The sequence below is a fragment of the Leucoraja erinacea genome, chromosome 10 (assembly GCF_028641065.1).
Source record: "Leucoraja erinacea ecotype New England chromosome 10, Leri_hhj_1, whole genome shotgun sequence".
In the NCBI taxonomy this organism is placed as follows: domain Eukaryota; kingdom Metazoa; phylum Chordata; class Chondrichthyes; order Rajiformes; family Rajidae; genus Leucoraja; species Leucoraja erinaceus.
Window position 1 is genome coordinate 52,038,637 of NC_073386.1, and position 14,605 is coordinate 52,053,241.

A 14,605-nucleotide genomic window follows, 5' to 3' on the forward strand; every position below is an offset into this window, starting at 1 on the left:
GTTCAACCAAGATGGTCCTATTCCAGTTTAGTTTACTGTCACATGTACCGAGGTACATTGAAAAGCTTTTGTAGCGTGCTATCCATCTAAAGAAAACATGATTATAATTGAGTCATTCACAGTGTATAAGTATATGATAAGGGAATGACGTTTAGTGCAGGGTAAAGTCAGTAAAGTCTGATCAAAGATAGCCCGAGGGTCCCCAATGAGGTAGATAGTAGTTCAGCAATGCTCTCTGGTTACGGTATTTACCTGTGCTGGCCCATATCCCTCCAAACCTTTCTATCCATGTACTTATCCAAGTGTCTTTTAAATGGCACGATTGCATAACATCAAAAGGCAAAACGGCAGAGTTGTTGCCTTATACAGTAGCAATGTTACAAAATTTTGAGATTTAAAAAATCAAGTCTGTAATTTATCCCATCAGATAAAACATAAAAAGAAGTTTAATTTGACACCTAATTCACTTTCATATCTCAAGTATTTAAAAAGTTATGGCCATTTTCATACTCGGAAATTAGCATCTTGTTCCCTATTGATTTTCTATGGACATAACAAAAACGCTGTGATCGTGTGCAGTCAAAAGCCCATAACCTTCTTAAAAATTAAGAGAACTGAATGAAATTTTCAGTTATCGTAGATTTAACCATTCTGAAACAAATATAAAATAATCTTACTTGGATGACCTGAAATTAAAGCATATAATTAGTTAGTTACCCAAGTGTAGCTAATTTCAAACTTCAATTACTAGATCTAAACATCTATCCATTTCTTAATAAATGATTAACATTTTTAAATAGCCTAAGTGTCCAAATAATATTCATAAATAATTCACAATAAAACATGATTTTTAAATCTCATTTACATTAATTTATAGGCCAAATGGAAAGAATTTAGTGTTCAATTGCTGTAAATTAAAGTCCATTTTAAATCAGCTTTCTAGTGGGTTCCTGTGAACGCGCTGGTTTAGAATGTTCACATTGCGGTAGATTTGTGCCTCAAATGCCCAGAAAAATGCTGCGGGATATAATGGGCCCAAAATGAGCTACTCGCAATATTAAATTTTGTATAAAGGGATCTTAAGAAGCCCTTTTTAATGTAAAAATAAGCAGCCTACCTTCTGTTATTTGTTCTATGCGACCCTGACAGCTGCCGGTGGTCGCGGGTTTAGAGATTGATTTTTAAACTACTATAACTATTATACGAGGCCTTTAAAACTAATAATAGCTTTTGCGACGGGGTCTTCCAGCGATTTTACGTTAATAATTAACTAGGCTGAACATCTTCGATTTGAACAGCCTAGAGAAAATCGCGTTTTAAACCCGCCCCCCTCTAAACGGCACCAAAATCGCGCACACCCGCAGCGACAGATTTTCAGAGACGCTTCAGGTAGGCTTTGCAACATACCTACTTATAGCGCCCGTGACCCGGTTACGATTCTGACGATGGAGTTTGCACGTTGCAAGATTAAAAAGACTAGGCTTGTATTCACCGGAGTTTAGAAGGATGAGAGGGGTTCTTATAGAAGCATATACAATTATAAAAGGACTGGACAAGCTAGATGCAGGAAAAATGTTCCCAATGTTGGGCGAGTCCACAACCATTGGCCACAGTCATAGAATAAAGGGGAGGTCATTTAAGTGAGGTGCGAAAAAAACTTTTTCACCCAGAGAGTTGTGAATTTGTGGAATTAAACTAAGCCTTCAACTAAGTGTATTTGCAATTTCCTTGCATGAGAGTCATAGGGTCACAGCATCTAAACAAATCCTTCAGCTTGTTCTATATACCCTCCTTCTGTGTGAGAAAGTCACTCTTCAAATCCCCTTTAATTCTTTCCCCTCTCACCTTAAACCTATGCATTTAGTTTTAGATTATCTTACCCTGAGGGAAAGAATGTGCTATTCATCTTAACTGATCTAGAAATTCCTGTGCAGTTTGATATTCCCAAAGGCTTGCATTTTTATTTTTCTGTCTCTCGTTCTTTCTCTAATTCTTTCTCTCTTTCTCTTTCTCTCTTTCTCTCTCTCTCTCTCTCTTTCTCCCTCTCTCTTTCTCTTCCTCTTTTTCCTTCTCTCCCTTTCTATCTTTCCTCCATTCTATTTATTTGCTTGTGTTATCTTCAACGATAAGATTTAGTTTTGAAGGGATCTTTTCCAAGCCTAGGCAACCCTACAGAAATATGGCACCATTTTAAGTAGAGGAGAAGAAAATGTTGGACCAGACCTTTTTTTAATCTATAAAATGGAGTTTAGTTTAGTTTATTGTCATGTGTACCGAGGTACAGTGAAAAGCTTGCGTGCTATCCAGTCAGCGGAAAGACAACACATGATTCCAATCGAACCATTTACAGTGTATAGATGCATGATAAGGGAATAATGTTTAGTACAATGTAAAGCCAGCAAAGTCCGAACAAGGATAGTCCGAGGGTGACTGAAGGGGTAGACAGTAGTTCCGCACTGCTCTCTGGTTGTGGTAGGATGACTCTGTTGCCTGATGACAGCTGGGAAGAAACTGTCCCTGAATCTGGAGGTGTGTGTTTTCATACTTCTATACCTTTGACTGTACCTATAAACTATTGTACACGTGACAATAAACTAAACTAAACTCCTAGAATATTAACCACTCCAAGTTGCAATTTAATATAAAACATAATTTATTTAAGTATTCAAAACAAAGGGAAATACAACAGGCTGTAATTGAAGCAATAAATAGAGGAGAAATGCTGACTCTTGCCACACTTGGTGTTAAGCTGCTTTGTTGACTGACGATTGTTAATCCCAATGCAGTCCGTCAGACTAACTCAAACACGCAAGGTACTGCAGATGCTGGAATCGTGAGCAAAACACAAAGTGCTGGAGGAACTCGGCATCAGAGGAGAGAATGGAAGGATGACCCTTCGTCAGATGAAGAACCACCTCTGTTTTCCACCTTGGTCTTCCCCCTGCTCCAATCGGTCCGAAACGTCGGCTGTCCATTCCCTCCGCCGATACTGCCTGACCTGCTTTGTGTTTAACCCAACCTCGCACAGAGTGCAGCAATACTGAATGTAATGCATAGAAAAATAATACAACTTTCTTATTATTCCTGATGTACAATAAATTATTCTCAGATAATATTAAACTCAACAATCGACCTGTACAGACACAATTATATCATTGACAAATTCGCAGAATAAAACAAGACATTATTTTCCGTTAACCATTCCCCCCCTCCATTAATTCTACTTTGTTTAATAATATTATGCGGCAGGTTTGGGAATCTTACACTGATACGCCGTTGATAAGAATGAATACCGGTTTCATTTAGATTATCCCATACTAGCGGAAAGGTGATTTCTGTACAAGTCACAGCGTGTAATTTACCACAAGAACTTTGTGTGGTGTCGCTTGAGAGGGCTGACAGGAATGACCATACGTTGACAAACTCTAAGTTCTGCAACTTATATACTTCATGTCTGGAAGATGACGGGGCAATGAAGATCTTTGAAGATGCCAATGGATTTTCTTTGTGAAATATTGCAGACAATATGGCGAGCCCACTCCCACATTATCCAAGAATGCTCCAGTATTTTCACCAAGTGAGATTTACTTGGAGATCTTCATCAAAAGATTTAATCGGAAACAGAGGGGTAACCTTTTCACACAAAGGGTGGTGGGTGTATGGAGCAAGCTGCCAGAGGAGGTAGTTGAGGCAGGGATTATCCCAACATTCAAGAAGCAGCTGGACAGGTACATGGATAGGACAGGTTTAGAGGGATTTGGACCAAATGCTGACAGGTGGGACTAATGTATCTGGGACATGTTGGCCGGCGTGTGGAAGTTGGGCCGGAGGACCAGTTTCAATTCTGTATCACTCTTTGACTCTAAGAGTGTGTGAAGGAACAGTGATATTCATCCAGTAGGTATACCACGGCACGAGTGGAATCCTGATGCAATCCTGATTTCTCAACACTGTCTGTGTGGAGTTTGCATGTTCTCCCTCTGACTCATTGGGTCTCCCTCAGATGCTCCGATTTCCTCCCACATCCAAAAGGCATGCGGGTTGGCAGACTTGTTGATCGAAGGAAAGTACCATGAATGTAGATGGGGTAGGAGAATCGAAGGGTTTGTGAGAGAGGGTGGCTTGCAGGGGAATAGATGGAGGGATGGGACTTGGGAACGTCTGGAAGCCAGCATGGACCCGGTGGGGTGAAGAACCTCTGACGCGAAAGGAAGTACAAGAAATGAGAAATACTAGGAATACAAACACATTCAAGAAGAACTGTTCTTTGTCTGATTTCAGTGAAAGTAACAATAAATGGAACGGCACGGATATTTCCAACATAGAGATAAATACCATGAGATTAAAAAAATGAACTCTTGATAAAATTGTACTAAAAAAGTGACCTTAATTCTGAAGGATTTTTACAATCAATTTTCACCAACAACAATAACATTGAAGGCTTTATTTTACATTGTCTAAGAAATATTTCAACACGACCAGAACATAAAACATCTTCACACTGACAGACCAGGTACCCCTATGCACGTAAGCGCTGCGAGTGACAGGACAAGCGTGTTTGGTCTTTGGACTTGGAGTGCCCTCTGGCTTGAGTTTGGCTCAGTAAATCCAAGTAGATTTTAGACTTGAGAAACCTGGGGTAAGAGTCCTTCTCCATCAATATATAGATCTTGCTTTGTGCTTCATTGAAACAAGACGCTGTTGGGTCCGGAATGCTTTTCTTCGTCTTTTCTCTGATGTGTGATTCTAAATTGACCTAGAAATTCAAAGAAAATTCAATCAATGCAAAAGAGCACACTGCTTTCTAATACATAAAACATATTTTCCATTGGCTAATGCTGTTATCAGAATTCAAAATCCTTTTTTTTTTTTCCCCCAAGAAAGGCAGTAATGCAAAAATAATTTCATTGGTTTATTATCATCAAAGTATTAGCCAGCAAAAAAATAAACGGACATCAGTCGTTGTGGAAAGGGTGGACAGAAGATTTACGAGGATGTTGCCGGGGCCTGAGCTGTAGGGAGAGGTTGGGCAGGCTAGGACTTTGGTCCTTAGAGTGCAGGAGGCTGAGGTGTGATGTTACAGTGGTGTATCAAATTATGAGAGGAATAGGTTGGGTGAACGTACTGAATATTTTACCCAGGGCAAGGGAAGGGAATCAAGAACCAGAGGAATTAGGTTTAAGGTGAGTGGAGCAAGAATTAATAGGGGCAACTTTTTCACTCAGATTGTGGTGAGCAAACGGAACAATGCTGCAGAGGAGGTAGTTAAAAGAGGTACAATAACACTCTTGGACAAGTTCATGGATAGGAAAGATTTAGAGAGAAATGGGCCCATTGGGACCAGCTTAGATAAGGGATCTTGCTCTGCACGGACGAGTTGGGCCGAAGGACCTGTTTCTGTGCAGAATGACTCGAGGACTCCATCACTCACATTATCAAAAATGGCTTATTATTTGTCTTTAAATTTAATTTCAACAGAATTAGTTTAAATTGCAGATGAAGGGTTAACATTTCTGGGGAGTGAATGTTTGCGTGATCCATCGATGCATTCTCAATACCAACATGGACAATGCCTGTCATTTTCCATGTGATGTCTGTGGAACTGATGCGCTACAATGCTGAGAACCATATTCTGCACCCTGTATCTTCCCCTCTGTTCTAGCACCTGAACTCGAGTTTGACGATTGTATTTAGGTATAGTGTTATCTGATTAGATAGCAAGCCCATATACTGGGTCCATCCTACACTCTAGTAAAAATGTGCAAAAGCCAATTAACCTACTGCATATCTTTAGTGAGGGAGGCCAATATGCTGCCCCAACGGTGCTCCTTACGTGCGGAAGTAGAGAAGTGGGCCATTCAGTCCATCAGGTCTATGCTACCCCATTCCCCATCTTCCCCATGTGTTCCCTTCCCTTTCATCTAAAAGATTCTCACCAGCCAAGAAAACACCCCTCACCTCTGAATGAATCTTCCCTATGTTTGTAGGCTTACCTCTTTGGGTGCATCAACTGCAATGTATTCATCGAAAACCTTCTTTGCCTTCAAGGCCAGCTTTGCAGATGGTTTGCAGCTTTTGAATTCCTCGCACTCCAACCAGAACCTGATATTCTCCTCGCTGTACTCGGACCGTAGAAATTCAGCAAATACCACCAGGCCATCTGTGGGAAAGCAAAAAAATAGTCTTTGTATTAACAGAAACTAACAGACAATTAGAGGACAGAAATCATTGACGGAGATGTTTGCAGGTTAATTAGCTTGGTATAAGTGTAGATTGTCCCTAGTGTGTGTAGGATAGTGTTAATGTGCGGGGATCTCTGGTCGGTACGGACTCGGTGGGCCGAAGGGGCCTGTTCAAGGCTGGGAATCAAAGTTGTGAGTGACAGAGGACGCCCGCGAGGCCACTGATCCAGATGCAATATAACAGAAAAAATCATTGCTGCTCGCAATGGGTAGAACAGCTGGCAACACAGACAAGCACCCTGCCTCTGGGTCAGCTGTGCTGACTGTCTCCACGTAGAAGCAGGCAGGAGCATGGGAAGGTCTCCCATTGACACTGTCACCGGGAGTCCACAGTGACCCGAGCTAACGAGCGGCCAAGTTAAGCACTGAGTCCATTTCCTTGTAGTCCCTGAGGGACAAGGGCCATTGGCTTCACTTCACTTAGAGTCACAGCTGCTGTTTACCATTAGCACGGGGCCAGTCTGCAAATTCCAAGAAAATCAGTAACATTTGTTTGACAAATCGTCTATTTTTAGTTTTGAGAAATAAAGTGTCTCTCGTTCATATTGAAATTGAATGTTGGCAATGGCACCGTGTGGTTTGCTTCCATCGCTAATAAATTTGCGAAGTTTAATACTGTATTATTGTTTTGGAGGTCTTATACAGCACAGAAACAGGCCCTTTGGCCCATCTCATCCATGCCAACCCAATCTAGTCCCATTTGTCCACATTTGGCCTGTTTCCCTCTAAATCTTTCCCATCCACGTCCCTGTCCAAATGTCTTTCAAATGTTCTTATTCTTAATGTTCTATGTTCTAAACTCAGCTAGAGTCATAGAGTCGTACAGCACAGAAACAGGCCATTCGGCCCAACTCATCCATGCTGACCAAAACTATCCTACAAACCTGCATGCCTTTGGAATGTGGGAGGAAACTGGAGCACCCGGAGAAAACCCACGCAGTCAAGGGAGAACATACAAAAACCATACATACAGCACCTGTAGTCGGGATCGAACCTGGGCATCTGGAGCTGTGAGGCAGAAATTCTGCCGCTGCACCACTGTGAGGCCCCACAACTCCACACCTCTGGAATTCTCTACTATTTTGGCCATAGAATTATTTGAAGAGGAGATACATATATTTTTCAAATATTGGGGAATTGAGGGTAGCGGGGAATTGGCAAGGAAGAGGTGAGGCTTGAGGCAGATCAGATGTTGTTGACCAGTGGGGCTGGGTTTAGGAGTAAAATAGCCACCTGCTGTTGTGATGAGCTCCCATGTATGTGAACGTCTGTCCAAGCCACCTCACAATGTGCCCAGTGTAGGTCAAAACCCAGTGGGTTTCATTTCCATTTATCAAGCCAAATCTTTTAGGTTCTACGCTTTCAACATCATTGAGGCAATGCAAGCAACTCCCATGCACAAAACAGAATATTTTACCAGATTACGAATTCAAATCATAAACAGCATATGTTATGCGATCCTGTCAACTTTGACCAAATGTATATTTTTGAAGTTACTTACGTTTATGAGTTATTAGTTTTTGCAAAGATTCATTCCATTCTTTGACCTCATCCCAGCTGAGCCTAGATGAAGACACAGACACGGGCAATTAGATACAGAGAATCATAGTCACATTATAACCGTGGTAACAGGCCCTATGGCCCAACTTGCCCACGCCGACCAACATGCCCCATCTACACTAGTCCCACGTGCCTGCATTTGGCCCATATCCCTCTAAACCTATCCTATCCATGTACCTGTCTAAATGTTTCTTAAACATTGCGATATATCCCCTGATTCGAACTCGGAGAATGTCCGTAGCGGGTCAGTAGGAGTTTGTGGATGTCTCGTAGCGGCTCGTAATGCTAACGGCAGGTATAAAAAGTTACAATTGTTTTCATCACGAGTATTTTTTTACTCGTGGACATTTTTTGCAGGGATGAAAAAACGTCACAAGTTACCGTATTTTCCGAGTACCTGCCGTTAGCATTACGAGCCGCTACGAGACATCCACAAACTCCTACGGACCTGCTACGGACATTCTCGGAGTTTGAATCAGGGGAAAACCCGGGGGAACTCGTGAACTACCTCGTACAGTGGGACAGGGGCTTTAGAGTATTGTGTTCAGTTCTGGGGGCCATGTTATAGGAAAGATATTGTCAAGTTTGAAAGGGTTCAGAAAAGATTTACGTGGATGTTGCCAGGACTAGACGGTGGGACCTATGGCAAGAGGTTGAGTAGGCTGGGTCTCTATTCCATGGAGCATAGGAGGATGAGGGGAGAACTTATAGAGGTGTATAAAATCTTGAGAGGAATAGATCGGTTAGACGCACAGAGTCTCTTGCCCAGAGTAGGGGAAGGGAAGACCAGAGGACATAGGTTTAAGGTGAAGAGGAAAAGATTTAATAGGAATCCGAGGGGTAACTTCTTCAATGAGAGGGTGGTGGGTGTATGGAACAAGCTGCCAGAGGAGGTAGTTGACGCTGGGACTATCCCATCGTTTAAGAAACAGTTGGATAGGTACATGGATAGGACAGGTTTGGAGGGTTATGGACCAAGCGCAGGCAAGTGGGACTAGTATAGCTGGGACATTGTGCCCAGTGTGGGCAAGTTGGGCCGAAGGGCCTGTTTCAACACTGTATCACTCTATGACTCACAGGAGCAGAATTAGGCCATTCAGCCCATCAAGTCTACTCCACCTTTCAATCATGGCTAATCTATCTTTCTCTCTCAACCCCATTCTCCTGCCTTCTCCCCACAACCCCTGACACCCTTACTAATCAAGTATCTATCAATCTCCTAATGACTTGGCCTCCACAACCGTCTGTGGCAATGAATTCCGCAGATTCAACACCCTCAGACTAAAGAGATTACGATTCATCTCCTTTCCAAAGGCATGTCCTTTTATTCTGAGGCTGTGCCCTTTGGTCCGAGACTCTCCCACTAGTGGAGGCATCCTCTCCACATCCACTCTATGCCAAGTTTAGCGGATCCCGTGCAGAAATGTAGGTTGGCAAGTTAATTGGGTGCTTCCCATAGTGTGTGGAGGAGGGGTGGCAAATGTGGGGTTAATTGATGGGAGGATAGTTGAATGCGTATTGGGATTACTCTGTGAGGTGGCAGATACTTGCTGGGTCAAAATTGCCCTCATCTTATCTACTCTTATATGGGGATCAATAGCTAAAACTCGCCAACATGTCAGGGCAGGTAGACAACTGATCCAAATGTTGGAGGATGAGGGGTTACTTGATAGACCTGTATAACATTGTGAGAGGCATAGATAGGGTAGACAGTCAGAACCTTTTCCCCAGGAAATGTCAAAGACTAGAGGGCACAGCTTTATGGTGAGAGGGGCAAAGTTTAAAGAAAATGTGCAGAGCACATTTTTTTCCACAGAGGTTGGTGGGTGCCTGGAACGCACTTCCAGAGTGGCGTTTAAGAAGCTTTTAGATATGCAGGGAATGGAACGATATGGATCACGTGCAGGCAAAGGATATGAGGTTAAATCGGCATCATCTTATAACCATATAACAATTACAGCACGGAAACAGACCATCTCGGCCCTTCTAGTCTGTGCCGAACACTTATTCATCCCTAGTTCTATCTACCTGCACTCAGACCATAACCCTCCATTCCTTTCCTGTCCATATACCTATCCAATATATTTTTTAAATATAAAATCAAACCTGCCTCCACCACTTCCACTAGAAGCTCATTCCACACAGCTACCACTCTCTGAGTAAAGAAGTTCCCCCTCATGTTACCCCTAAACTTCTGTCCCTTCATTCTCAAGTCATGTCCTCTTGTTTGAATCTTCCCTACTCTCAATGGGAAAAGCTTATCCACGTCAACTCTGTCTATCCCTCTCATCATTTTAAAGACCTCTATTAAGTCCCCCCTTAACCTTCTGCGTTTTGTGAACAGACATTGTGGTTGGGGCCAGTTCCTGCGTTGTGCTATTCTATCTTCTATATGGTGTGATCTATGAAGCCCTTTGTACAATGTGCCAGTATGAGGTGAAACGATGTACTTTGTGTCCACAATACGGACAGTGACTTCACCCCAAACAGCAACTTTGTCATTAGTCTCATATTAACCAGACATCCCATTGACTATCAATAGGAACATTGTTGGTAGAGTCAAGAGTGTTTTATTGTCATATGTCCCGTACAGGCCAATGAAATTCTTACTTGCTGCAGCACAACAGAATATGTGAATATGTAAACATTGTATATAATGGGGGAAAAAAATTTAAAGGTCAATAAATAACAAATATTTAGTGCAAATAACAAATAATAATATAGTCTTTTGCAGTTCAGAGCTCATAGCTTATTTGTTGTGTTTAATAGCCTGATGGCTGTGGGGAAGTAGCTGTTCCTGTTTCAAAGTAATACCACTAATGGAAAGAGTTTGGCTTGAGCTAGCTCGTGATGAATCTGTTGAGGTTTGCATCAGGTATCTGTCCACTTTACGAATGGCTGTCAGAAACAATTGGCATCTTCATTGATGAAGAGGGGAAGAGGAGAGTAAAATCTACCCGTCCCTACACCTATTACGCCCCTTCTCATTGGCTTGTGATTTAGATGCAGCACAGAAACAGGCCCTTCGGCCCACCAGGTCCGCCCTGACCAGCAATCACCCTTGTACACTTGCACTATCCTACACACTAGGAACAATTGACAATTTTTTACCCAAGCCAATTAAGCTACGGACCTGCATGTCTTTGGAGTGTGGGAGGAAACCAGAGCACCCAGAAAAAACCCCCATGGTCACAGTGAGAACATCCAAACTCCATACAGACAGCACTTGTAGTCAGGATCGAACCTGGGTCTCTGACGCTGTGAGGCAGCAACACTACTGCTGCACTGCTGTGCCACCATTACGTGATCTACGTGGGTTGAATCACTCCACCTGGCCTTTGCCTGTCAACCTTTGATGTGGTGCTTCACGAGCTCCATGGTTCCCCGTGGAGGTGAGATGCAGGTAGACTTGAGGGTTGGTCAAAGAAGATCAAAGAGTACCCAGATTAATACTAGACATCTTTTACCCAGACGGTTTAAGGTGAGAGGGGAAAGATTTAATGAGGCCACTAGGGGGAGCACGTGGGAGGGGAGGGAAGGTGGGACATTTGGCCAAACGTGGGCAAGTGGGACTAGTATGGACGGGGCAGCTTGGTCGTCATGGTTACGTTGGGCCAAAGGGCCTGGTTCCATGCTACACAACTCTGACTCTATTAGCACCTAAGCTCAAGAAACCGTGCCCTATTAAATATTTTTTCCCTCACCCTAAAATGTATTAATGGACTAATATCCTTCTCATCACAACTCGAGCAGCATGATGGCGTAGTGGTAGAGCTGCTGCCTTACTGCGCCAAGACCTAGGTTCGATCCTGACTACGGGTGCTGTCGGCACGGAGTTTGTACGTTCTCCCCGTGATCTATGTGGGTTTTCGCTGAGATCTTCGGTTTCCTCCCACACTCCACAGGCGTACTGTTTAAGTTTGAAGGTTAATTGGTTTGGTATAAAAGTAAAATTGTCCCCAGTGTGTGTAGGATAGTGTTAATGTGCGGGGATCGCTGGTGGGCGCGGGTTCAGTGTTTCCGCGCATTATCTCTAAACTAAATAAAGCTAAAAAACTCCTGGGAAGGTGAATGTGCAAAGCTGGCCATTGCATATTGTCCACAATGGGTTAATGAGGATATTTACCTGTGAGCTGTACCTGTCTTATCCTTCTTGGCGGACACAGAGCTGTGATCAGTCCAAGCCTCTGTCTTCGGCAACAGTAAGCCAAGGCGATGTTTCATATCCTTGGCACTGTGGGGAATGAATATCAACATGATTAAGAAAGGACATGAATGGCAGTTTCAATTGCTCAGAAACCTCACTGCATTGAAGTGTTCCTCAAGGTTGTGCTGAATCTGACCAATTTAGATACAGTTCTGATGCAGGCCTTTCGGCCCACCGAGTCTGCGCCGATCAGCAATCGCCCCATACATTAGCACTACCCCACACACTTGGGGCAATTTACAGAAGGCAATTGAACCGACAAACCCGCACGTCTTTGGAAAGTGGGAGGAAAGTGGACCATGCAGAGGAAACCAACGTGGTCACAGGGAGAACGTGCACACTCCGTATAGACAGCCCATAGTCAGGATTCAACCTGGGTCTCTGGCGCTGTGAGGTAGCAACTCTACTGCTGCGCCCATGTTATTTGCACCTTGCATAAGTGCACATATCAACAACAACACACAGAGTGCGTTCCGTTTTATTTAGACAGGAGCCCTTTCCCATGATAGCAGACAACGCGATATCGTACCATATAATTTGCAATTTATTTTTAAACTCTGAGCACTAAAATAAGTCCTTAGCAGAATCTCAAAGAGAATTTTGCATTGATGAGTTTACTAAATGAGATGGAAACAGGTCTAATTATTAGAGCAAATAAACTGCTGGCAGGAGAAACAGATTTGCCATTGCTGCGAGCTAGAATAGTTGGCAAGACATGTCTAAGAAACAAGAATAACAAACAGGGCAATATTAAACAAATTATTTGCACCATTGAATTTCCTCACATATCAAGCCGTCTGAGGAACTGTCATTTTAATAAATTCAGTATTTACAGCTGTAGCAAATGTAATTATGCAAGGACGATATCACTGTGAAATCCCCTTCTCTTGATTCATATTTCTACAGAGAACTGAAGGAGGCTGTGTACCAATTATCCCTCAGAGTTGTTGATGAGAGTCAGTCTCAGTGTCCACTTTACGCAGACTAAAACTAGGCAAATCACCCGATAATAACATATTAATATGCCGTATTAGCTTTTTTTTTTCATTTAAATCTGATCGCCATAAAAAACACATGCATGCCGTAACCCCGCAAAATACATATGTGAAGTTAAACTTCCTAGAGAAACAACAATGAGGAAATGTGAACTCCTATATATTTAAAGACATACCTTCTGAGGCAGGTAGCAGGCAAGGCAGCTAGTCCTTTGCACATGTTGGCAGCGGTCTGTCTCTCTCGACTGTTATCAGTTCGGTTTGAGGTTTCTGATCTGGTCTTTGCAGAGACAAGTCTTTTATATGTTGTGTTCGAGGGAGAGAGTCCACGCCACTGGCCAATAACGGCTCTCGCAGTGAGTCGGTAGTGATGACAACCATCTGGCAAAGTCAACAGTCAGACAAGCACAATGACTTCAGCAGCCACGATATATCTTATTCTTACCAGAAATTACAACTCTGCGTGGTGACCCAATATCTTTGTGGTTAATTCCTGGATTTCCCCCCTCACACTGAATCACACATATCCTGGCTTTGGAATTCAAACAAGAGAGAAATACAAAGGAAATTGCTACTGCTCATGTTATTGTGGAAGAACTCGGCCATTCAGCCCATTGAGTCTACTACGCCATTTCATCATGGCGGATCTAACTTTCCCCCACAACCCCATTCTCCCGCCCTCTCCCCATTACCCCTACCCCAGCTATTAGCTGTAACTCACTCCTGACTATTTCATCAATTATAGACACAAAAAGCTGGAGTAACTCAGCTGGACAGGCAGCATCTCTGGAGAGAAGGAATGGGTGATGTTTCAGGTCGAGACCCTTCTTCAGATTCTGAAGAAGTCCATAGTCTGAAGAAGGGTCTCAACCTGAAACGTCACCCATTCCTTCTCTCCAGAGATGCTGCCTGTTCCCGCTGAGTTACTCCAGCATTTTGTGTCTATCTTTGGTATAAACCCAGCATCTGCAGTTCCTTCATATGTATTTCACCAAGTAATTCCTTTTAGGGATCATTTCCTTTAAGTGATCTCTTTTAACCTCGTCACCAAGATATCCATATTGGCCTCTTTTGTCGAAGATTTAAAAAAAAACTAATTGAGGGTCTTTTTTGTTTAAAGATACAGTGTGGAAACAGTTCCTTTCAGCCCACCAAGCCGACCAGCGATCACCCCCATACACTAGTTCTATCCTACAATTTACAGAAGCCAATTAACCTACAAACCCGCACGTCTTTGGAGTGTGGGAGGAAACCGGAGTGCCCGGAGAAAACCCACGCGGTCACAGGGAGAACGTGCAAACTCCATGCAGTCAGGATCAAACCCGGGTCTTAGGTGCTGTGAGGTAGCAGCTCTATCGCCAGAGTCTGGAGTCAGTGGTTTCCTGATCATTTGCAACAGAAGGCAATGGGATAGAATGAGATAACACACATTTTATGGGCTATTTTCCTTCAATTGAACAAGAAAGAATTCAGGGGCAGTTTCTTCCCAGCTGTTATCAGGCAACTGAACCATCCTACCACAACCAGAGAGCAGTGCTGAACTACTATCTACCTCATCGGGGCCCCTTGAACTATCTTTAACCAGACTTTACTGGCTTTAC

The 14,605-nt window shown here is 43.1% G+C and overlaps 1 protein-coding gene across 1 annotated transcript; it reads right to left on the reverse strand.

The window, feature by feature from the left end:
- Positions 1 to 2,641: 2,641 nt before the first annotated feature.
- LOC129701207 (regulator of G-protein signaling 4-like) lies at positions 2,642 to 13,617 on the reverse strand. The gene is made up of 5 exons (XM_055642307.1): positions 13,181 to 13,617; positions 11,929 to 12,036; positions 7,744 to 7,805; positions 5,994 to 6,160; positions 2,642 to 4,756 (listed from the first exon to the last, which is right to left on the reverse strand). The coding sequence occupies exons 1-5, from the start codon at positions 13,222 to 13,224 to the stop codon at positions 4,520 to 4,522; spliced, it is 618 nt and encodes a 205-aa protein (XP_055498282.1). The 5' UTR covers positions 13,225 to 13,617; the 3' UTR covers positions 2,642 to 4,519.
- Between the last annotated feature and the right edge of the window lie 988 nt (positions 13,618 to 14,605).

Bases quoted from the DNA above. Each gene is read 5' to 3' on its own strand.
- LOC129701207 (XM_055642307.1), bottom strand. From the start codon at position 13,224: ATGTGCAAAGGACTAGCTGCCTTGCCTGCTACCTGCCTCAGAAG. The intron at 12,037-13,180 runs GTATGTCTTTAA...CATTCCCCACAG, and splicing joins CCTGCTACCTGCCTCAGAAG to TGCCAAGGATATGAAACATC. The intron at 4,757-5,993 runs GTAAGCCTACAA...TTGAATTTCTAG, and splicing joins CAGTTGATGCACCCAAAGAG to GTCAATTTAGAATCACACAT.